General features: G+C 40.0%; 1 protein-coding gene across 1 annotated transcript in view; it reads left to right on the top strand.

The window, feature by feature from the left end:
- GNB4 (G protein subunit beta 4) overlaps positions 1-25,835 on the top strand; it is a 103,816-nt gene that overhangs the window by 29,749 nt on the left and 48,232 nt on the right. The window contains exon 2 of the mRNA XM_004478969.4: positions 14,474-14,568. Coding sequence (XP_004479026.1) covers positions 14,512-14,568 — 57 coding nt within the window. The 5' untranslated portion in view covers positions 14,474-14,511. The remainder of the gene's footprint in view (positions 1-14,473; positions 14,569-25,835) is intronic.

Raw genomic sequence — 25,835 nt, 5'->3', positions numbered from 1 at the left:
AAATATTGAAACACTGCTACTAACCATAGTTAATGATTTACATTATGGTTTACCTTTTAGACCATACACTTTTATAAATTTTGAGAAAATTTAACATGGCCTCTATTTATCATTGCAAGATCATGTAGAACACTTCTATTGCCCCCAAAGTGCCCCATGTTCCATCTATTCTATTCCTCCATCTCCCTCCCCTCAGTACCCATGGCAACCACCAAGGTTCACTCCTTGAACAAGATTCATGGTTACCTGCAACAATTCTCAGGGCTTGACATTCTGGCCTGTCCTCCCATATTAGTCACTGTCTATGCTCTTGAAAGTCTCATGCCCCTATATTTGAGAACATAGCCGGACTCCCCAGGATGGGAGTCCAACACCTTTCCTCTCATTATATGGGTCTCCACCTGCTGATATGACAGGATGGGTCATGCTTTTTACTCATTGTGCCAATCTCTGCCTTTTGATTTGAGAATTTAATGCATTTACACTTAAAGTAAGTACTGATAATATGGGACTCTCTACTGCCATTTTGGTATTTGCCAAAGTTTGTAAGTTTTATTTTTTTTCCCCCTCAAGTCTTATGATAATGCCTCCCTCATATTTGTTTTGTAATGCACCCTTTTGAGTCCCTTCTCATTTCCCTCAGTATATATTGTTCAGGTATGTTCTTTGGGGGTTATCATGAGGCTTAAATTTAACTTCTTAAATCTTTAACAGTCATGTTTGATTTAATGCCAAGTAAAGTTCAATAGCATTCACAAATACTGTTCTTATATTCCTCTGTCCCCTTCCCTTTTGTTGTGCTTGTTACAGATTTTATCTTTATACATTGTCCAAAGCCATTGATTTGTCATTATTTTTTTTTTTTTTTTTTTTTAAAGATTTATTTATTTATTTAATTTCCCCCCCTCCCCTGGTTGTCTGTTCTTGGTGTCTATTTGCTGCGTCTTGTTTCTTTGTCTGCTTCTGTTGTCGTCAGCGGCACGGGAAGTGTGGGCGGCGCCATTCCTGGGCAGGCTGCTCTTTCTTTTCACGCTGGGCGGCTTTCCTCACGGGCGCACTCCTTGCGCGTGGGGCTCCCCCACGCGGGGGACACCCTTGCGTGGCACGGCACTCCTTGCGCGCGTCAGCACTGCGCATGGCCAGCTCCACACGGGTCAAGGAGGCCCGGGGTTTGAACCGCGGACCTCCCATGTGGTAGACGGACGCCCTAACCACTGGGCCAAAGTCCGTTTCCCTGTCATTATTTTTAATGCATTTCATTCTTAAAACCTGTAAGAAGTAAAGTGGAGTTACATACTAAAAAGTATAATACAATGGTACTGGCATTTGTAATTACCCATATGATTACCTTTGCTGGAGGTCTTCATTTCTTATGCTGATTCATTCACTGTCTATTCATTTACTGTCCAGTGTGCTTTCCTTTTGGTCTGAAGAACTTCCTTCTGAATTGCTTTTAGGGCAGGACTAATGATGAACTCCCTCAGCTGTTGTTCATCTGGAAATGAACTTAATCTCACCCTCATTTTTTAAGATATTCTCACCACATATAAAATTTTTGGTTAGTAATTGTTTTCTTTTAGCACTTTAAATATTTCTTCTCACTGCCTTCTTGTCTCCATGTTTTCTGATGAAAAATCAGCACTTAATCCTGCTGGAGCTCCATTGTACCTCACATGTCACTTTTCTCTTAGAGCTTTCAGATCTCTCTTTTTTTTAAAAGATTTATTTATTTATTCCACCCCCCTTGTTTTTGTGCTCACTCTCTGTTTTCTGTGTCCATTTGTTGTGTGTTCTTTTGTGTCTTCTTGTCTTCTCTTTAGACAGCACCAGGAACTGATCCTGGGACCTTCTGGTGTGGAAGAGAAGCACTCAATCTCCTGTGCCACCTCAGTTCTCTGGTCTTCTCTGTCTCTTATTGTCTCTCCTCTGTATCTCTTTTTGTTTTATCATCTTGCTGCACCAGCTTTCTGTGTAGGCTGTACTTCTGCACGGGATGGCACACTGCACAGGCCCACTTGATGCTTGGACCAGCACACTGCATGGGCCAGCTCCCCGCTCGGGCCTGCTCACTGCCTGGGCCAGCTTGCCTTCACCAGGAGGCTCTGGGAATCGAACCCTGGACCTCCTATATGGTAGACAGGAGTCCAATTGCTTGAGCCACATCTGCTTCCCCTCAGATCTCTTCTTGTCTTTGGCATTCAATGGATTGATTATTCTGTGTCTGGGCATGGTTATCTTTGAGTTTATCCTGTTTGTGGTTCATTGGGCTTCTCAAATGTATATAAATATGTCTTTCATTTAATTTGTGAAGTTTTTGCTATTATTTCTTTTAATATTCTTTTTGTCCTTTCTCTCTTCCTCTTCCTTTCGGGACTACCAAAGTACATATATTCATATACTTGATTATGTCCCATAGGTATCTTAGGTTCTGTTCATTTTTTTTTTTTTTTTTTTCATTTTTCCTTCTGCTCCTCAGCCTGAATCATTTCACTATGGTCTTATCTTATCATCTTCTAGGTCACTGATTAGTTCTTCTGATAGCTCTAATCTGATATTGAAACCCTCTAGGGAATTTTCCTTTTCAGTTTTTGTGGTCTTCAATTCCAATAATTGTTTTTGTTTCCTTTTTAAAATTTCTCTCTTTTTTTTTTTTTTTTTTTAATTTTTTTATTTTTTATTGACTTTGTAATAATATTACATTAAAAATATATATGTGAGGTCCCATTCAACCCCACCCCCCCACCCCCCCTCTCCCCCCCCCCCAACAACACTCGTTCCCATCATCATGACACATCCATTGGATTTGGTAAGTACATCTTTGGGCACCTCTGCACCTCATATACATTGGTTCACATCATGGCCCATACTCTCCTCTATTCCATCATGTAGGCCCTGTGAGGATTTACAATGTCCGGTGATTACCTCTGAAGCACCATCCAGGGCAGCTCCATGTCCCTAAGACGCCTCCACCTCTCATCTCTTCCTGCCTTTCCCCATACCCTTTGTCCATTATGTCCACTTTTCCCAATCCAATGCCACCTCTTCTATGTGGACACTGGATTGGTTGTGTCCATTGCACCTTTATGTCAAGAGGAGGCTCAGATTCCACCTGGATGCTGGATGCAATCCTCCCATTTTCAGTTGTAATCACTCTAGGCTCCATGGTGTGGTGGTTGTCCTTCTTCACCTCCATCTTAGCTGAGTGTGGTAAGTCCAATAAATCAGATTGTAGGTGCTGGAGTCTGTTGAGGCTCAGGACCTGGCTATCACATTGTCAGTCCAGAGATTCAAATCCCCTAAATATATCTTAAACCCCAACATTAACTGCACCTCCAGCACATTAGCATGAAAGTCTTATGAAGGGAGATCCCATCTGAGTCCAGATTCATCACACATAAACACCATTTCCAAAGAGGGGCCATCTGCCCTGGTAGTTAACCCCTTCGGCCATGACCATAACTCCCATGGGTCTCTTTAGCCCTCAAAGGAACCAATATCTGGGGGTTGTATCTGCTTTATCTGTCTCTCTGACTCTGCTCAGTTGTGCATGAGGGCAAACCTTCTGCCAGCCTCCAGACTCTTTTTTAGAAACTCGTAGCCATATAAACTCATTTCTCCTTTCCATTTCCCCCTTACTTTAGGTCAAACAGCATTTTAAAGTCATGGTATTTTATGTAGACATGGATATTCTGCTGATCCGCATTGAACCTTCCATATAAGGTCATTTTCCAGTTGCATCATCAGTTGGTAGTTGATAGTGGTCCCTCGTTGCCAGGGAGGCTCATCCCCGGGTGTCATGTCCCACGCTGGGGGGAAGGCATTGCATTTACATGCTGAGTTTGGCTTCGAGACTGGCCACATTTGAGTAACATGAAGGCTGACAGAAGGGAATTCCCAGGCACAAAGTTGCTCTAGGCCTTGTTATTATTTTGGGTTTATCAGCTCACAAGCATAGTCATTAGTATCAGGGGCTCACTGTTGAACCCTCACTCCCTCCCGGTCCCCACCACTGTACCTGGGAGACTGTCGCTGCTCCCCTAGGGACCACGACAGAGCACCACTGGCCGGGAACCCAGTACCCCCCCTACTGTGGTTTTTAATTGTTGCCACTATGAGTATATCCAAACATTACCATGCACCCTGGACATATGTTCTGTACAGCTCCCTGTCAGTCATATATCATCTGTCATTGGTATCCCATACCAGTATCCCTCCATTGCCATTGTTGAAACACTCTGTGATCCAGAACTCCCCGAATAAAATTTCTCTCTTTATTGAGATTCTCATATTGTTCAATTATTGCTTACCTATTATCTTTTGGTTTTTCCTCCATGTTTTTCTTTATCTCATTGAGCATAGTGGAGATCATTTTTTTTAAAGTCTTTGTTCAGTAGGTTTAAAGTCTGTTCTTTAAGGCCTAGAACTGCAGGGTGCCTAAGAGTTACCTCCTGAGAGCCTCTGTGTTGCTCAAATGTGGCCAGTCTCGAAGCCAAACTCAGCTTGTAAATGTGTTGCCTTCCCCTCAGTGTGGGACATGACTCCTGGGGATGAGCCTCCCTGGTGCCGAGGATTTATTACCAAGTACCAGCTGATGATGTAACTAGAAAATGACCTTGAATAAAAGGGTCAACTCGGACCAGCAGAATATCTCAGTCTACATATAATACCAGGAGTTAAAAATGCTTTTTGACCTGAATAAAAGGGGGAAATGGAAAGGACAAATGAGTTTATATGGCATTGAGTCTCCTAAAAGAGCCAGGAGGTTATCAGAGGGGATGCCCTTATGCACACCTGAGCAGAGTCCCAGAGACAGATAAAAATAGATGCAACCCCAGGTATTGGTTCTTCTAAGGGCTACAGAGACCCACAGGTTCTATGGTCATGGCAGACGGAGTTCAGTGCCATGTCAGTTGGCCCTACTTTGGAGTTTGTGTTTCTGTGTGATGGAGCTGGACTCAAAAGTGATCTTTGTCCACAAGCATCTCCTGTTACTTTTACTGGAACTGTAGTTGGTGCTGGGGTTTAATGTATACCCAGGGGACCTGAATCTCTGGACTGATCATGTGATAGCCAGGCCCTAGGCCTCAACAGACTGGCATCTCCTACTCTCTGGTTTATTGGACTTACCCCACTCAGCTGACATGGAGGTGAGGAAGGTCAACCACCCCACCAGGGAGCCAAGTGTATCTACAACTAAAAGCAGGAGAATTGCATCCAGCATCCACGTGTACTCTAAGCCCCCTCTTGATATAGATGTGGAGTGGACACGGCCATTCTAGGGTCCACAGGATGGAGGAATAGAGAATGGATTAGAGTGGACTTACTGATACTCTATTCATGAACTGTTGTGATTAGTAATCGAAGGAAATGTGGCATTGGTGTGGAGAAAGTGGCCATGGTGGCTCCTGGGGGTAGGGAGTGGGAGGAAGAGATGTGATGTTGGGGCATTTTTGGGGGTTGGAATTGTCCTGGGTGGTACTGCAGGGACAGTTACCAGACATTGTATATCCTCCCATGGCCCACTGGGTGGACCATTGACCATGAGGTGCATCGGTGCTCAGAGATGTATTCACCAAATGCAATGAATGTCTCATGATGATGGAGGAGGTTGTTGTTAAGGGTGGAGGAGTGGGGTGAGGGGGTGGTATATGGAGACCTCATATTTTTTTTAATGTAACATAAAAAAAAAATAAAGAGAAAAAAATAAAGTCTGTTCTTTGATGGTTCTAAATTTTTATCTTGTTTCTTTGGATGGGCCATCATTTCCTGTTTCTTAGGTTGTCTTGTAATCTTTTGCACACTGTTTTAATATTTTAATGTATTAGGTCTGGGATTTAGTTCCTGATCTAGCTGTTCCTTAAGTTTGTATCCAACTAGTGATATGGCAAAGAGTTTATTGAGTTCTAGGAGGTAACAAAAACAATTCAGTGCAAAACAAATCCTTTCATAACTGAGTTAGCTGTTGCTCTCCTTCAGAGTTTAACCCTCATATCTAGAAGATCAGCCTGGAGGTAAGTGAGTAGGGTCCTCTCCATCTTTTCCGAACCTACATCTTATCCTGAGTTTGTGCTCACTAATGGCTTTAGGATTTCCTCCATATACAGGAGTCTGAATGTCTCCTCTACTCTCTATGAAGTAGACTTTCTCCACCTCTGGGGTACTCTGTTGTGTATCTTAAAGCTGGTCATGCTTTGCTTCTGTCTTTTTTTTTTTTTTTAATGTACTGGGGTGGGGGAATGAACCCAGGACCGTGTTTGTGGGAAGCTGGTGCTCAACACTGAGCCATATGCACTTCCCTGAGTTGGGTTTATTTTGTTGCTGTTTTTTCTGTTGTTTTGCTTCTGTTTGTATTGTTTTTTGTTTTTTTGTTTTCAGGAGGCACCAGGAACCAAACCTGGGACCTCCCATATATGAGGTGGGCACACAACTACCTGAGCCACATCCACTCTCTCAGGCTTTTTAAATTTGTTTCTTTTACTGCTATAGCTGTCTACATGTTGCTTCTGCCTGCGGGGCAAGGTCTGGGAGGGCAACCTAAAGATGAGTTTCCTGGCTCAGGCATTCATGCTGCCACTAATAGATAGGCACTGACAGACAGTTACTCCAGTATGTGCGTGCGGGTTACTCTGCTCCCTCCAGAACAGGGCCAGGGACCCATAATACAAGTGCACGCTGCCTCCTTACTGTGCCAGGGAGGGGTGGAGAGGAGCTGACATCTGTGCCGTGAGCTTCCCCTACTGTTTTAAGCTATGTTTTCTTTAATCAGCACTGGCCTGGTTACTGCAACCCTTCTACTGTTTTTGGAGTTTTGAGGAAGATAGCTCTGCGGGTTTCTAAGATTTCTGTTAGTTTCAAAGATTCTGTATGGGAACAGCACCCTGAAGTGTCTTACACTGCCATTTTCATCAGCCTGAAGTCTAGATGAATATTTTGAGGTAGCTATTTAACTATACATGATCCAACCACATCAATCTTAAGAGGTCAGAACTTTTATAATCATTTTTTTTTTTTTTACAATTTTTTTATAACAGTACAGAATGAGGAAATCCATACAGACAGAAAATAGATACAGTTTTTGCCAGGACTATGTGAAGTGAGAATATGGGGACTTACTCTTAGTAGATTCTAGATTTACTCCTTGGGTAAATAAAATATTCTTTTTTTTTTTTTCATTATTTATGTATTTCAAAGACATTTTATAACTTTTTTTTAATTTCTATATGCTTGAAATGTTTAAAAATTGTTAACAGTATCTCCTCATAAAAGACAGGATTCAAACAGAGAAGGGAAAAGACAATAATAGCTAACACACATACCACCTATTATATACAAAGTATGGTTCTAGGAGCTTTATATATATTTAATTGCAACACCAACCACACTATAAGGTAGATGCTATTATTATTCCACTTTACAGATGAAAAAACCAAGGGTAAAAGAGGGTAACTTACCCACAGTCACAAAGTTAATAAGTGAGCCCATATCTGAACTTAAATGGTCTTCCTTAGGAGTGTTTGATCTTAAACTGCTCTGTACTTCAGTCTAAATAAAAGCTATTAAAGTGCAGGAACATACAATGAAATAAATGTCCAAAAGGGAAAATACAAATTCTCATCTTTTTTAAATTGAAATTCTGAGTGAAAAATAAGAGATTAATTAGGGATAAGAATTTGCTTATCAAAAGAACTATGTGTGTAATATAAAATGTTTTTACATTATCTTATGTGGTATTAACACATAAAGTACCTACTGAAGCTGTTATTATTAAACTCCTTTTATTTTTATTTTTTAATTTTTTAAAGATTTATTTATTTATTTAATTTCCCCCCCCTCCCCTGGTTGTCTGTTCTTGGTGTCTATTTGCTGCGTCTTGTTTCTTTGTCCGCTTCTGTTGTCGTCAGCGGCACGGAAAGTGTGGGCGGCGCCATTCCTGGGCAGGCTGCTCTTTCTTTTCACGCTGGGCGGCTCTCCTCACGGGCGCACTCCTTGCGCGTGGGGCTCCCCACGCGGGGGACACCCTTGCGTGGCACGGCACTCCTTGCGCGCATCAGCACTGCACGTGGCCAGCTCCACACGGGTCAAGGAGGCCCCGGGGTTTGAACCACGGACCTCCCATATGGTAGACGGACGCCCTAACCACTGGGCCAAAGTCCGTTTCCCTTAAACTCCTTTTAAAGATGAAAAAATCAGGGCTCAGAGAGACTGAATTACTTGCTAAAGATTAATTGCTAGTAAGTAGCAGAGCAATGACTAGAAACCAGATCCCAAAATAATATTACATTTTAATACATTTCCATTATGACAATCAACATCTCTGCTAGTATTTTAATCTTTTTTTTCCCAAATTCACTCAATTTATTCATTTTTTAAAAAATATTACATTAAAAAAATGAGGTCCCCATTCACCCCCACTGCCCCCACCCCACCACTTCCCCCACAGTAACACTCTCCCCCATCATTATAATCATTTTATGTACACTCAATCCACAGCAATGTACAGATTGGCTTTGGATTATTCCCTTTAAAACATAATTTACTAGTCTATGCTGGATACAGTGTTTATTATTATGTTCAGTAATTCAACAATTGTTGGTTATGAAGAAAAGATCAACACAGAAAGTCTGTATAACCAAAATGTTCTCTCTGCTAAGTGACAAAAGTAACATTAAAAATTTTTTTTTTTTAATTTTTATAGAATGGAAAGTTAGTTCCTCTTTTTAGCATCAGAAAGTAAGTGGATGATGGTGGGGCAGATAGTTCTGACATTTCTTTTCAGACAGCCAAAGACAGTTTGTGGTTGTCTGGCATAAGCAACACAAGTCTTCTGATTTTGGAGCTTAGAAGCATTTCTCACACAACCTCTTTTCTTTCAATTGCCCTTCCCTTTTCCATCATTTTATCAAGGTAAGTTACTTAAACTTAGCTAAAGTCTGCTGGAGATGAATGAGGTTTGAGAATTCGCAATTACACTTGAGGGAAGGGGGCCATGTATGGGAAACTTTCTTTAAAAGTTCTTAATGAAAGGAAGGAGAGAAAATGGACTATACTTGGGTAGTGGAAGGTGGAGCCAATGAATTTTGTCTTTTAAAAAAAATTTAAGGGATGGACTTAGGCATGTTTAGCTGCTGATGGAAAGGATCCCCACAGGCTATTTGCTGAATAAAATTGGGGAAAAACAACTTTATAACGTACAGATCATGCTCTTAGCAACTGAGTACACTGATCAATCTTAGCTTCACTAGTAATGGAGCAACCAAATATTAAGTTTGTTCCAGTATACTACAGTAGGAAATCCACAGACTCAACTAGAAATATTCTTACCAAACATTAAACTTGAGTGTTATCTAGACAGTAGATTTAACTTCATTCAGTTTACTGGCAGTATAGGGAAAAGAGAAACAGGTTATACAATACCATAAGGAAGTAAGCATGTGGGACATGCTACAGCATATGTGGCTTAGTTTCATTGAAAAGTCAGTATCAGGGGGAAGGAAGGGAGAGACAGGAGGTGGACACTTCTAGATGGAGAGACTTAAGGGACATAATCAAATGCAATATGTAGTACTTAATTGGATTCTGATTTGAATAAATCAGATGTAAAGAAACATTTGTGGAACAGTTTGAGAAATTTGAAAATGGACTAAATAAGGCATTAGATTTAAAGAAGTATTGCTAATTTTGGTATGTATGGCAATGATATTGAGGTTTGTTAGAAGGACTTCCTGGTATTTTTAGAAATGTATATTGAAGTATATAGGGATAAACTGTCTTAAAGTCTGTAATTGACTTTGATCAAAATGATGAGGCAAATATGGCAAATGTTAATTATTAAACCTATGTGATGAGTATTGTGGCAGTTTGACTTATTTTATGAATCCCAAAGAGAGAAAGATTGTAAAGTAATCCACTCCTCTGGTTGTGATACCCTTTGATTGCATTAAATTCACCTGAGGTGCCTTTGAGTAGATTACTTGATAAGATCGTTTTAAGGCTTTTGATTGGGCTACATCAGTAAGATAACTCAGAGTGAGTACCCACCCCTTTGCTGGGTCTGATTAAAAAGAAACACAAAACAATTGACTGAGACAGACACAAGGAAGACAGAGCTCTGTCATTTTTTATCCTGCCATGTGACAGAAAGGAGAGACTAAGGCAGTTGAAGCCCCAGGGAGAGAGGGGCCCTTTGCCTGAAAGCTAATAGCTGATCTTGGGAAGACAGCAGGAAATCTGAGACTGATATAGGAAGCCCTAAGAGACTAGCACTATATCAGCCTGCAGCTGAAATCGGGAAGAAGTGGAGCAGCTGTGCATGAGAGAGGAAGCCTAGAGGGGAAGGAAAAATCTGAGCAGAGATCAACAGCCATCTTGCTTCAGTACATGGCAACACGCCAGGTGAGAAAGTGTCTTTGGTGCCTCGATTGGACTTTTTCACAGCCTGAGATCTGTAAGGTTTTACACCAAGTAAATGCCTATTATAAAAGGCAACAGATGTCTGGCACTTTGTGTTGGCACCCCTTTGGCAAACCACGACAGGTACTATGGATGTTGATTATACTAATTTCTCTATTTTTTTTCTTTCTGCATTTGAAAAGCTTGGAAAGCTTGGAAAAGAATTGCTATAGTGAATATTAAGAGTGTAAGTGGTGAGGAAAAAACTGTATAGGGTTGCCAGGTAGTTTTGAGGGCCTAGTTGAGATTGGTGATATCAGTTTGTAGTAGTAATAACATACCCTGTTTTGGACTTTCTCAGTGTTTGACCACTTGAGTACTGGCTGAATGAAAGCAGGTAGTTGAGTTTATCCAAAGTTGTGGTTTTTTGGGGGGGCGGTGACAAGATGGTTAGGGTAGGTTAGGAAACTTGTAAAAATGTTGACCAAGTGCTGGACCTGGAATCTGGTCTATATAAGAATGAGAGGGCCACAGACTCATTATTTTCCTTTGGACCTCTCATCATCTTCCTTATGGATCTTGTCCCTGTCAAGGACTGCAAAGGATCTAGAACTTTACCTTCTTAAATTAGCCCATTGCTGTTTCATGGATGCTGACAAGACACGAAACTCCTGAGTTAGAGACAAAAAGCCTTTATTACTCACTACCCAGAAAGCAGCTTGAGCATGGTCTTGATTTCATTGGTTCCCTTGTATTCTGAGTCCCACAGGGATGACACAGATGGGCCTGCATGGATGCTGTGCATGCGTTGGATTTGCATCACAGCCTAGAAACACTGAGCCTAGAGAATTTGCCAGTTTTATAATGAGCAGAAACAAGCCTCTTTGTCTTGGGGGCGTTGTTTCATCCTTCAAGGTTGCTCACTACAAACCAACCCTGAAAAATGGCCCAGGTAAAAGTGATTAGGGGCCTTGCCTTCTGGTATACCCAGCAAGAATATACAGGAATGCTCGGGGCCTATAGCAGTTTACCTCTCTCAACAGTCCCCCATCCACAGGGGGACTGCTTTTTCTTTGCCATTTCTATACATGGTACCTCAATCCCTTTGGGCATCCAGGTGAGAAAATCTCACAGATCCATATTCTTTCCTGAGTATCTCTTGCTAACTGCAGATAGCTCTTACTTTTGGGGTCACTTGTAGGAGGTATGGCTTTTTGGGGTACTGGTGAGAGATGGTTTTTATATCCTTAAAATTTCTGAAATCTTTTAGGTTATCTTGAAACTCTTTTCTAGTACATTAGGAACTCATCAGGAGGGACCTAAACCAGCCTTCCTTGCCCAGGATTTTCCTGGAACCTAGAAAATGAAGAGGCATTAAAACCATTCAGGGGAAGTGCATGTGGCTCAAGCAGTTGGGCCTCTGCCTACCACATAGGAGGTCGCGGGTTCAGTTCCTGGTGCCTCCTAAAGAGAATGAGCAAGAAAGTGAACTGATGCGACGGACTGGCATGCCAAGCTAATACAAGAAGAAGATACAATAAGAAGTCACAATGAGAAAACACAATGAGAGATACAATAAACAGGGCGCAGATGTAGGTTAAGCAATTAGGTGTCTCCCTCCCACATGGGAAGGCCTGGATTTGGTTCCTGGTGCCTCCTAAAAAGAAGACAAACAGACAGAGAATGCAAACCATGTTGCGGGGAGGGGAGATAAATGAATAAAATAAAATCTTTAAAAAAACAACAACAACAAACAATCAGGGTTTCTAGGACATTGGGCTTACGATATTTCAGGTATGTTCTAGCAAAGGCAGTTAGGTTTATCAATTTAAAGAAGCTTCATGCTGTGCATCTTCAATTTGGCAGAATGTTATTCTAGATTGACTGTAATTTAACCAGTCTGATACTATCAGAGGAACATACTAATCTGTTAAATAATCTAACTCTATCAAGAAATGGTTAAGACTTATGAAGAAAATGACCGAAATTTGCTGAAAATTTAGATAAGTGGAGAGATATACCACAATTTTAAATTGGAAACAGAATATTAGAGCAATATCACTTCTCAAAATACTTTGTGGTTTAATGCCATAATAAAAAAACCCATGGATTTATTTTTAAATTGAGAAAATAAATGGAAATTTTACCTGATAGAATAAAGATATTTGTGCCACAGTTAGAGTTATTTGTGCCACTTAGATTTGAACTAAGGGTAAATAACAGAACCAAATTTTCTTTTATGAAAAACATATTCTCTTAAGTGAATTTTTTCCCCCTTATTTCTCTCCCCTTCCTGCCCCCTCCATTGTCTGCTCTCTGTGTCCCTTCACTGTGTGTTCTTCTCTGTCTGTTGTATTCTCATTAGGCAGCTGCAGGAACCCATCCTGGGACCTTCCGGAGTGGGAGAGAGGTGATCATTCTCTTGCTCCTCCTCAGTTCCTTAGTTCGCTGCATCTCATACTGTCTCTTTTCTGTGTCTCTTTTTTTGTTGTGTTAGCTTGCTGCATCAGTTCCCCATGTGGGTGGCTCCACTCCTGGGCGGTCTGCCCTCCTGCGTGTGGCTGCACTCCTTGTGCATGGCAGCATTCCACGTGGGCCAGCTCACCACATGGTAGGCGGGAGCTCTATCCACTGAGCAATATCTGCTTCCCTGTCTTATGTTAATTTTGAGTTGGAGTTGGGACAGTCATTTTGGGCCATAACTTTGACATTAAGAGTGTAAACCTCAGTCTTTGCTTGGCAATGCAGAGAAAGTCCTTCTGTAGAAAGAGAAAAGTAAAGCAGATATGAAGAGGAACATGAATGGGACAGGTGGAGAACTGCCAGTTTCTAGACTCCCTGAGGTAGTAATACTCCTCCTGCCTTTGGTGGCATTGTAAATCCTTAAAATGAGTTTTCCTTTATTTCTTAAGCTATCTTGGGTTTTTTATCTTTCTTTCTTTCCTTCTTTTTTGGCAACCAAAGCATACTAGGCCTTAAGAATAAAATGGGTATGGACAAAGTCTCTGCTTTGGGGAGCTTATATTCTACTAGGAAGAAATAGGCAGCAATTACGTAAATATATGCTAGATGGTATTGGGTGTTATAGTGAGAAAAAAAAAAAGGGCAAGGGACTTCGTGAGAATCCTTGGGTGCAATGAGTGCTGTCAGTTAAGGCCCCCTGAGAAGATGGCATTTGAGAAGTTAGGGAGCAAGCCATTGTACTTGGGGCAAGATAGTACTTGGGGCATGTACTGGGGGCAAGATTGTTCCAGGCAAGGGAAAAACAAGTGCAAAAACAGAGGCTTAGTGTGTTCTAAGAGTGGTAGACAAAGAGATCAGAGTGGTATGTGTGTCAGAGGGGTGGTAGAGACAGTACTGGGCTCAGTAGGTAAGGATAAAGAGTTTGTTTTTATCCCAAGCGTAGTGGAAAACCATTGGAGGATTTAAAGCAGAAGAGTGACCTGTGTTTTAAAAGGATCACAAGTTGCCACATTTAGAATAGACTAAAGAGTGGTCAAGGGCAGTAGAAAGGAGAAAAGATGAGAAGTGACGGTGGCTTGGACCAAAGTATTAAAAATGGAGGTAAAAAGAATTGGTTAGATCCTGGATAGTGTTTGAAGAAATAGCTGTCATGCGTTGCTCATGGTTTGGATGTAGGATATGGAAGAAATAGAGAAGTTAAGGGTGGAATTGTCATTTACTGAGATGGGGAAGACTTGGGGTGGAGTGGAGTTCAGTTTTGAAGCATTAAGTTTGAGGTGCCTATTAGGCATCCCAAGTAGGGATAGCTATTGATATCATCTGTATTATTTATTGTAAAGTATAATATTTCTCACTGGAATGAATTCTAGTACTAATTCTCCAGAATTCAATCTTGAATATTACAACTCAAGATTTCTCTTCCATCCACCTCTGATGACATTCCTCTGTAAAACCCTTCAGTAAATTATGTAGATCTATATTTATTTAGCAACTTCAAGTTCAATTCATAATTGACTGTCCCATTTAAGTTGAAGTCAAAAAGGCATTATATGTCAATATTTTAAAAGTAGATTAATATGTAAATGGAAAGTTGAAAGTTTCTCTCTCTTTCTTTAAACAGTTTTCGATTGTTAGTTCCTGAAGTAAACAAATTGAAAAATGAGTGAACTGGAACAGTTGAGGCAGGAGGCAGAACAACTGCGAAATCAGATCCAGGTAAGAGCTAACTTTTCATTTTGAAATTCTAACACCTTATTTAGTATCATCAATGTACAAAATTTCTTATTGGTTTACAAGTCTATATATATTAAATATCTGTGTAGACTAATGCCTTCTGCATTCCTAAGTTCATATTACTATAAATATTTTATACATATACAAACATATTTCTGCTTAAAGGTAAACATAATTCCCTCCTTATTCACACCTGGAATCATAGTTTGACTTTGGTGCAGTATTATGAAACAGATGTTATCACATTGTAATATAGTAGGAATATATTAATCTCTAAAATAACAGTAGAGTGCAGAAAAATATTAAAAATTAGTTTGGCCCTTTTGGTATTAAGATGGCAGAATAAAGACATATATGATGTCTTTTACTCTTGGAAATGAACTCAAAACATTGGGAGCACAAGAAATAAACAGAAGCTACATCATCAACAAAACTAAAAGACATATAGAAGATCAAACTTCTATAGGATGAGGAAGAGTTGCCAAATACAGTGATTCAACAGGGTGTGGGAAAACTCTGAAGAGAGCCTGCAGCACTCCCTAAGGGACAACAGCAACAATATCTTGTTTGGAAGCATAGAAACACATACTTCCCTTGACTTTGTTGACACTGAGGAATATCAAGGAAGGCAGAGCTTACAATGAAATGATATAGGCATGCTAACTTTTAGGAAGCCTGTTCTTGATGAGAAGTATAGAGGAAAGAGAATTTGAATTGTGAGTAGCCTGGAAGCTGCCTACTTCTTTTGGCTAGGAAAAGTAAAGGCTGAAACAACTTACAAAAACAAATGAAGAACTTCAACATAAAGTAGGGAGAATCCCTCATAAGAGTGCTGCCGTGTCTCTCCCCAATGTGAACCTTTTGCTAATAGCTATTTCAGAAGAACTCATCTAATTTAAAAGTGAGGAGTAAGCAAAAAAGGAATGCGTGTATGATCTGTACAAAGATGGTACAAAAAAAAGAGAGGAAAAGAACAGTAAAACAAAGGATAACTGAAGAATACACACTGGAAAATTTTTGATACTGAGGAGGGAAGTCATACTCCATTATTGGCATGAATTTAAGGAGGTTCATGAAACAGTCAGTGAATGTAGGTAATATATGACTACATTGAGGTGAAACTTGAGCTAATAGAACTCACAAAGTAAGTGAAAAAGAAAATTATCACAGATATGAAGGCCAAATTGGGAACAACAAGAGACAATGGACACTGTTGAAAAAACAGTAAGCCAGGTTTAAGAAAAGTGAGCAAATAAAATGGAAATGAACATAAAAGAAAAAATTGAAAGAAAATTAGTATTTATAGAAAATAAAGATTGTCCAGTATACATATTCTTTGAGAACAGAAACTGGAAAAAATATTTAAAGATATAGAGCAAAAAAGTATCTAAAAATAGAAGTCTTGAATCCACCAATTCAAAACACACACTGTGTCCCAGGAAAAGTGGGAATACACCAGATACAATCTGGTAATGTTAATAGACTCCAGAGATGAAAAAAAAAATCTTTTGGACATCTGGGGATAAAATTTTTTTTTCAGAAGGTACCAGGGATTGAACCTGGGACCTCATACCTGGGAAGCAGGCACTCAAACAACTGAGCTACAACCACTCTCTCCTGTAAAAATTTTTAAGTTATATATATTGAGAGAATTATCAGACTGGTCTTAAATTTCTCTGTAGCAGTATTCATGTTTGAAGGTAACAAATAAAGGCTTGGGTATTTCTCAAAGAAATTCTAGGATAAAACAATAGACAAACATTTTTAAACATCTAAGAAACTCAAGAAATGTAGTTTTCATAAGCACTTTATAAAAATTACTAGAAAACAAACTTCACCAACCAAGAGGTATACATGGAAAATATGTAGAGAAAAGACTGATGATAATCACTGAATTCATATTACTGTAACATGTAGAAATGGTGGTTATTGAGCACACTATAAATAGTGAGGCTATAGTTTTTTTAACTTTTTAATCTGAAATACTTTCAAACTTATAGGACAGTTAGTTGCAAAATGAATACAAACTCCATACAGAGAACTCCAGAAAACCCCATGCTAACAGATAATCAGATCTACCAATTTTAATATTTTGCAATTTAGCTATACCATGCAGTCTATTTTCTGTCTTTATTTATCTTTTGAACATTTGATAGCTGGCTGCACACATCATACTCCTTGACCACATTATACATCCATGTATATTTCCTAAGAATAAGGATATTCACTTATATAACCATTCTACATATAGTTATCAAGTTCAAGAAATTTAACATTGATATAAAGCTTATACTTTATACTCCAGGTTTTTATGTCCCCTCATACCCCTTTTGATCCTTTTCTCCTCCATTCATCAATAGCATACAGATCATGTATTTCATTTAATTCTTCTCTTCCTTCCCTCCACCTCCCTCCCCTCTCCTCATACATACAACATAAAACTTCTCATCCTGATACCACCCAAGCATACCATTCAATGGAATTAATCACATTCACAGTGTTGCAGTATTCTCACCTCCATCCATTATTATAACTTTCCTTCTTTTTCTGAACAGAAACCCTACACTCATTTTGGATTAACTCCCCCTTGCCCCTGCCTCCCATCTCTGATATCCTGTGCTCTGCTTTCCATCTTTGTTTGCAAGTTCTCTGATCTTTTCTTCACGGTTAACATGGGTCTTCAATGTAACATCTATAATCTGTAACAATCTCATTTGCTTTTACAACTTAACAACTTCAGTAGAATACATAAACTGTGTTCCTGTACCCCATGATCCCTTTATGTAGTTTTTGTCACAAAGTTAAAATTTTTATATAATGAACACAAAATCATTGATTTTTATCATGGCATGTTATGCAATTGTCTTTTCACATCTTGTAGGAAGTAAAAAATGGAGTTACAAATAAAAAATGCAATGCTACTGGTATTTATATTTACTAATGTCATTATCTTTAGTGGAAATCTTTATTTCTTCATGTGTCTTCAGTCACTTGACTAGTTTCCTTTCCTTTCAATGTGCATAACTTCTTTAGCATTTCTTGTAGGGCCAGTCTAGTAGAAAACAAATCCCTCAGCTTAGGTTTATCTGGAAATGTCTTAATTCCTCTCTTATTTTTGAAAGACATTTATGCTGGATACAGACTTCTTAGTTGGCAGTTTTTTGCTTTCAGCACTTTAAATGCCTTTCATTGCCTTCCATTAATTACCGCATCCATAGTTTCTGATGAAAAATTTGTCTATGACACATTGCTTCTCTCCTGTGGCTTTCAGAATTATTTCTTTATATTTGGCATTCACAGTTTGATTATAATGTGTCATGGTGTGGTTGTATTTGAGTTTATCCTATTTGGAGATTAAGTATCTTTGAGGTTATATTTATATATAATGGGAATTTTTGAGCCATTATTTCTTGAAATATTCTCTCTCCCCTCTTCTGGGACTCATGCAACACATGTATTTGCGCAGTTGGTGGTGTCCCATGGGTTTCTCAAGCCCTCTTTACTTGTCTCCATTCTTTCTTCCTTCTGTTCCTCAAACTGCATGATTTCAATGGTCATATCTTCAAGTTCACTGATTGTTTCTTCTGCCAATTCCAATCTGCTTTTGAACCCATCCAGGGAATTTTAAATTTCTGTTACTGTGATCTTCAGCTCTGTTTGGATCCTTTTCATAATTCTCAACTCTCTATTGATAATGTCTTTGAGTTCATCTTGTTTTCCTGATTTCCTTTAGTTCCTTGCCCATGTTTTACTTTATCTCTTTAAGCATATTTAGGGCCATTTTTAAAGTCTTTGGAATATCTGAGGTTTGATCCTCCACACTGATGGTTTCTTAAGCTTTAATATTCTCGTTTACCTTGGCTACCACTTCCTGTTTCTTTATAAGTTTTGTAACCTTATGTTGAAACCTGCCATTTTGATATTTTAGTGTGTTATCTCTGGAATTTAGAGTTTGAGCCATCTGTTCCTTATTCTTGTATCCAATTAGTGTTATGACAGAGCTTTCTTTTAATGCTAAAAGCTAATCAAAAATAAAAAGAAGGAAAAAAAGAAAACACACTCCCCAGTCTTTGAAGATTGACCTGTGTCAGTGCTCTCCCTTAGGGCTTATCAGTACCATGAGTTTGGAAAATAGCTCCAGGCCAAAACATACAGGTCTCCCTCATTCTGCCTGTAGATGCCTCTTGTCTTGGTCATTCGCATGTGACCCTAGGAATTCTCTTACTTACATAGATAGGAATGTCCCCTCCTCCCTAGGAAATAGTTTCCAAACATCTCAGTACCGTTCTGTATGGCCTACAGCCAGGAATCCTTTGCACCAGGCAGTATGACTTGACTGCTCTCCCGCAGTTTTCTGTAGGCAAGCTTGGCAAATTATGTACTATATGCAGTGCAATTACTGGGATGGTGAGTCCCTCAGGCCACTACCAGAGAGATTGGGCTAGATATAGTTGCTCCTAGTTTGTGTACAATGGCTACTCTTCCCTCTGGAACCAGGACCAGGTATTTGCACTGGTCATCTGGGCCAGCTCTACTCCAAGCTGATGAGGAGATGAGAAGGAGGCAAACCAGTGTGCCTCGAGGTCCTACTTCTTTTCAGTGGACTTTTTCTTGATTCAGCATTTCCCTGTTACTGCAATTTTAAACTATTTTCTGGGTCTTTTAGAAAGATGTTTTTGGCAATTCTTGCTGGTTTTTTAAAGCTTCTGTGGTACAAAAGAGCCCTGAAGTGTTCTCACTCTGCCGATTTGATCCTGTCATTAATTTTTGTTTTAGTTTGCTAGAGGGCTCCAATGTGAAGGATCAGAAATGTGGTGACTTTTATAAAGGGGATTTATATGGGGTAAAATCTTATAGTTCCAAGGCTGTGAAAAGTCCAGCTCAAGATACCATAAGAGGTGCTTTCTCACTAAAGTCAGGCACCACCAGTGGAAGTAAGAGGGCCAACAATCTCTGCTGAGGTCTCTGCTTTCTGAAGCTGTTGAAAAACCTGGCATTGGTCTTGTCACATACTGAGCCTCTTCTCTGTCTTAGATGCCCTGCTTTCTTCCTGAGTTCATCTTTGTGGCAGTTTGATATTATTTGTGGATTCAAAAAAAGAGATATAGATTATATTTTTTAACTGGTCTATTCTTCTGGGTATGATAACACTTTGATTAGATTCAGTTGAGCCATCTGATTAAACTATGTTAAGATTAGGGCTTTGATTCAACCATATCATTAGAGTTCAGCTCAGCATTCAGTCCCAGTTTTCTTTGTGAGCTGATAAAACAGACTCTCACACAGAAGTAGATACACAGAAAAGAAGAACACAGAGGAAGAGAAACAGCTCATTAGACACAGCAGAGGCCCTGGAAGAGAGATGAGCCTGATAGTTTACAGCTGATCTTGTGAAGAGACTAGAGCCAGGAAAGAAAACCCCAGGGAGAGAGACAAGCATTATGCCAACCTATAGCTGAGATCAGAAGAAGCTGGGCCCATGGAGCTTTAAGAGGAAGGAGAGGAAGCCTGAACCCTTGCAGATGTTGCCCGCCATCTTGCATCAACATGTGGCTACTGACTTTGGGTGAGAGAGTACCTCTTATGGTACCTTGAATTGGATTTTCTAGTCCAGCTAGACTAAAGTTTCTTGTGACTAAAGTTTCTACCCCAAATAAATACCCTTTATAAAAGCCAACAGATTTCTAGTACTTAGCATCAGTACCCCTTTTGGCTGACTAATACAAGCTGTAATCTATCAGGCATATGGCACATTTCTCCCTGGACCTCAGCTCTTTCATCCTCTCACGGTCTTCTCTCCTTACAGCTCAGCTCTGTGTGAAACCTTTCCCTCACATGGGAGATCAAATATGATAGCTTACTTTTCCTGTGTCTTTGTGTCTATCTGTATCTTCATTTATATCAGACCCAGCAAAGGGACAGAGATTCAATCCAAGTCACACCTCACTGATATAGTCCATTCAAAAGCCCTAAAGTAATCTATATCAAAGGACCCTCACCTGAATTCAGTGTAGTCAAACGGTATCACACCCATAGGAATAGACTGGTTTAAAAACATAATCTTAAGGGAGCGGATGTGGCTCAAGTGGTTGAGTACCTGCCTCCCACGTGGGAGGTCCCAAGTTCAGTTCCTGGTACCTCCTGAGAAAAGAAAAACAAACAACAAGCAAAACAAATGAAAAAAACAACTCAGGAGACATGTGGTTCAGTGCTTGAGAACTGGCTTCCCATATTTGAGATCCTCGGTTCAATCCCCACCCTAGTACCTCAAGAAAAAAAAAAGATTACGTGAGACAATAAATGTTAAGTTTAAAAACAAAACAAAACAGAAACATATTATGTATTTGTTACAGTTCATGTGAGAACGTTCTCTTATTTATTCTCTTGACCACAGTCCATCATCCACCGCAGGATTCACTGTTATTCAATACCTTGCCTTGTACAATCCACTCAAAATGTACATTCAGTGGCTCTCATTTTCATCACAGAGTTGTGCTTTTATCACCTCAATTTTAAAATGTTTTTATCACTCCAAAAGGACAAATCCCATACCCCATTTTTGACCCTTAGAATTGATACAGTCTCTTCTTGCCACTGCTGCAAAAATATTACAATATTACTATCAAAGTAGGACCTTTGATGAGATTACTTCAATTAAGATGTGGCCCAGAGGTGGGTCTTAATCCTCTTACTGGAGTCTTTTATAAGACAATGAAATTCAGGCAGAGAGAGAAAGCCACAGAAGCAAGAAGCTGAAAGCAGGGAAACCCAGAAGAGAAGGGAGAGATTAGCGGGCACTACCATGTGCTTTGCCATGTGGTAGAGGAGTCAAGGATCACTTGCAGCTTGTCTTCAGGAAGAAAGCAACAGCTTGATAATGGCTTTATTTGGACATTTTTCTTAGCCTCAAAGATATGAATTAATAAATTCCCATTGTTAAGCCAACCCATTTCATGGTATTGGCTGGAAATCTGGACATCTTTATTTCTTCAAAAAGTTTGGTTTATTGTCTAGTGTCCTTTGCTTTCAATATGAAGAACTCCCATTAGTGTTGCTAGTAGGGCTCGTCTAATGGTGATGGAGCCCCTCAGCTTTCAATTATCTGGGAATGTTTTAAACTTTTTAAATTTATTTTTCCATACCCCCTCATTGTTTGCACTTGCTGTGTCTGTGCATCTTCCTTATTTCTCTTGGAAGCACTGGGAACTGAACCTGGGGCCTCCGACATGGGAGGGAGGTGCCTAATCATATGAGCCACCTCCATTCCCTGCTGTGTTGTGTCTCTCATTATGCTTTTCTTCTTGTGTCTCTTGTTGCATCAGCTTGTTGCATCAGCTTGCTGTGCCTACCCATCATGCCAGCTCACAGTCTTTCTTTAGGAAGCACTGGGAACTGAACCAGAGACTTCTTGTGTGGTAGGCAGGAGCCCAATCACTTGAGCCACATCTGCTTTCCATTTCCTTCATTCTTGAAAGACAGTTTCACTGGGTATAGAATCTTGGTTGGCAGTTATTTTCTTTCACCAGCTTGAATATGTTATACCACTGCCTTCTTGATTCCACGGTTTCTTATGAGTGATCGAGCACTAATGCTTTTGAGGCTCCTTTGTGTATGATACATTGCTTTTGTCTTACAGCTTTCAGCATTCGTCTTTCTTTGGCATTTGACAGTGTGATTATAGTGTAGCTGGTTGTGGATCTCTGGGTTTATCCTGTTTTGACTTTGTTGAACTTGCATGTGTACATTCATGTTTTGTTAAGTTTGGTAGGTTTTCAGCCATTATTTCTTTGAATGTTTTTTCTTCCCCTTTCTCCTCCTTCTGGGACTCCCATAAAGTATATAATTTTATACTTGATGGTGTCTCACAGGTTCCTCAGACTCTTTTCAGTTTCCTTCATTCTGTTTTCTTAGTGTTCCTCAGACTGAATAATTTCAGTTATCTTATCTCATTGATTCTTCTATGAGCTTCAATCTGCTGAACCCCATTAGGGAATTTTAAATTTCAGTTATTCTGGTCTTTTAATATTTTAATGTGTTGATTCTGGAATTTGGTCCCTTAGGTGTTTGTTCCTTAAGTTTGTACTCAGTGTTATGTCAGAGATTACCTTGAATGGCATGAAATCAACCTCTAAGTTGATTTCTTCTTGATTCAATGCTTGCCTGGTTAATCTAGCCCATTAACTGTTTTGGGGAGTTCTGAGAAGGATAGTTCTGCTTTTTGCTACATGTTTAAAGATTATGTATGGGGGTGGAACCCTGGAGTGTCTTTCTCTGCCATCTTGGTCACATCATTTCCCTGAAGAATGCCTCATATTATGAGAAAACTAGTCTGCATAAGTTCAAAAGAAATCTGATGGTATTTTAAAACCTGACTTTATATGCATCGAATGCTCTCAATGAGAAATGGAGGAAATTATAATTTTGGAGATGTTTTATCTCCACTTCTGATGATCTTCAAATGTCAATGGCTATTAACATTTTTTTGAAAAGATTTATTTAATTCTCTCCCCAACCCCCCCTTGTCTGCTCTCTGTGTCCATTCACTGTGTGTTCTTCTGTGTCTGCTTGCATTATCAGGTAGCACTGGGAAACTGCGTTTCTTTTGTTGTGTCATCTTCCATAAGGTCTCCGTGTGTGTCATGCCACTCCTGGGTGGGCTATGCTTATTTCATGTGGGGCGGCTCTCCTTGCAGGGTGCACTCCTTGTGCAGGGAGCACCCCTACGCGGGGGCGACCCTGTGTGACATGGCACTCCTTGCACGTGGCAGCACTGCGAATGGGCCAGCTTTACCACACAGGTCAGGAGGCCCTGTGTATCGAACCCTGGACCCTCCAAATGGTAGGTGGATGCTTTATCAGTTGAGCCATGTCCGCTTCCCACTATTAACATATTACCTAGACATTGAGTCCATTCTGGATGGCCATGCTGCTGACAACTGGGGGCCAAAACTCTCACAGCTTGAGCTCTTCTACGTGGCACAGCCTGGACAGCAGAAGGGAGAAGTTGAAGCAGTGCTTGGAGTTTTTTTTTTTTTTTACAAATGTATTTTATTTTCTTTTTCTTCACTTCCCCCTCCCCCTACCCTGCTGTTTTTACTGTTTGTGTCCATTTGCTATGTGTGATCTTATGTATTTATTTTTCTTTTTGTCTTGTCTTCTCACTTTTCTCTTCTAGGATTCACCAGGATTCGATCCTGGGGACCTCCAATGTGGAGAGAGTTTCCCTGTCAATTGTGACACCTCAGTTCCTGGTCTCTGCTGTGCTTCACCTTGACTCTCCCATGTCTCTCTCTTGTTGCATCATCATCTTGCTGCGTGACTTACTTACACAGGCACTGGCTCCCCATGTGGGCACCTGGCTCACTGCACAGGCCCTCACGTGGGCACTTGGCTCACCATGCAGGCAATGACTCTCCACGGAGGCACGCTTTCTCTCTCTCTTTTTACCAGGAGGCCCCAGGGATCAAACCTGGGTCCTCCCATTTGGTAGGCAGAAGCCCTAACACCTGAGCCACATCCACTTCAGTGTTGAATTTTTTTTTAAAGATTTATTTTATTTCTTTTTCCCCATCCCTTCCCGCTTGCTTGCTGTCTGCTCTTTTTGTTCATTTGCTGCGCGTTCTTCTGTGTCTGCTTGTTTCCCTTTGTTGTGTCATATTGCTGCACCAGCTCTCTGTGGGCATGGGCTGTCAGCGCTCTGTGGGTGTGGGCCAGCCTGCCTTCACAAGGAGGCCCTGGGAGGTGAACCCAGGGCCTCCCATATGGTAGATGGGAGCCCAATCAACTGAGCCACATCTGCTTTCCTCCAGTGTTGAATTTTTAATAGTGTTTTCTGTTTAAAGTCTTTCTTTCTCATCCCTTTTCCTGCCATATTTTATCATTGTTCTCTACTTTCCTTAAATTTTCCCTCCCTTTTTTCCCCCCTCAACTTCCCCCTATCTCTTATAGCAGGTATTCTCAATATATAACACATTAAGGTCTACAGCCAGTGTGAACTCTTTCAACCTAATAAATGCTACTTTATATTTTCTCTTCCTTCCTTTCTCTTCTCCAAATGTAATTATTTTTTCAGTATGAGGGATCACACTCCTCATAGATACTCCATTAATTAATTCTTTTCCTTACCTGCATCTTCAGACATTTCTGTTCAAGGAAGTAAGACAGCTTTTCTACCCCCATTCTTTTTACCCATCAGATACATAAATAGATTAATAGCTACTTCGGTAACTTATTTGATTACCTTTTCCCTGTTAATGAATTTCCTTTTACTACCAAAATTCTTAAAAGAGGACTCTATTTTTCCTATCCCTCCAGCTTCTTACCTCCCCATTGTAAATGGATTTTGTTTCTGTTACTCTTCTGAAATTGCTCTCTTAAAGATCACCAGTGATGTAATTAATCAGCAACTGTTTCTTTGCAGTTCACATCCTATTTGATTTTTTGTAGTTTTAAAAATTTTTTGTAGTTTTAAAAATTTCCTTAAACTTATGTTTGTTCCTTTGCTTCCATCAAATGTCACTCTCAGATGAGTCTTGTTACCTAGTCATTTTCTTCCATCTACCTTTTAAATGCTTGTTTCCCTGTGAGTTTTCATCCATAAATGTTTACTCCTCTCTCTTTCATCTCATCCATTTCCATGACTTGAAATATTTTTATGCAGGTGATATCCAGTACTTTTGTGTTGTGTTGTTGTTTTAATAAATAGTTACAGAGTGCACCTTCTGTGTAAGACCTGTGATGGGCATTAGAGATTTAGATATGAATAAGTAACCTGAGCTTTTGATACCTCAGGTGTCTCAACAAGATGTCCAAACAAAGGAGATATTTATTTTGCCTGCAATGATCAGAGAAGATCTCTCAGACTAATCTGTGAATTAGATGTTCTGCCACCACTGGAAAGAATTCTCCACCATCTCTACTTCTTTGTGCCACTTGCTCCAGATGCTTTGTGGGAGAAAGTGATTGGCCAAGCATTGCTCACATGTCCATCTCCTATAATCCTCATATAACAACTCTGAGGGAGGTGATATTAATTTATTTTGTAGTTGAGGAACAGAGGCTCACTGAGGTTAATTCACTTACCAGGGTAATATATCTTGTAAATAATGGCACCAGGATAAGAGGAGATACATTTTTATTCCAAAGTCTATGCTCTATCACCAATGCTGCCCTGCCCTCTCAGCATTATTTCCTAACCTCTCTGTATCTATGCTTTAGTCATACTGGTCTGGTTACCATTCCTTGAAAGT

Source organism: Dasypus novemcinctus, chromosome 4, assembly GCF_030445035.2.
Source record: "Dasypus novemcinctus isolate mDasNov1 chromosome 4, mDasNov1.1.hap2, whole genome shotgun sequence".
NCBI classification, from domain to species: domain Eukaryota; kingdom Metazoa; phylum Chordata; class Mammalia; order Cingulata; family Dasypodidae; genus Dasypus; species Dasypus novemcinctus.
The sequence above is the reverse complement of the archived record's forward strand: the minus strand, read 5'-3'. Positions and strand labels throughout refer to the sequence as shown.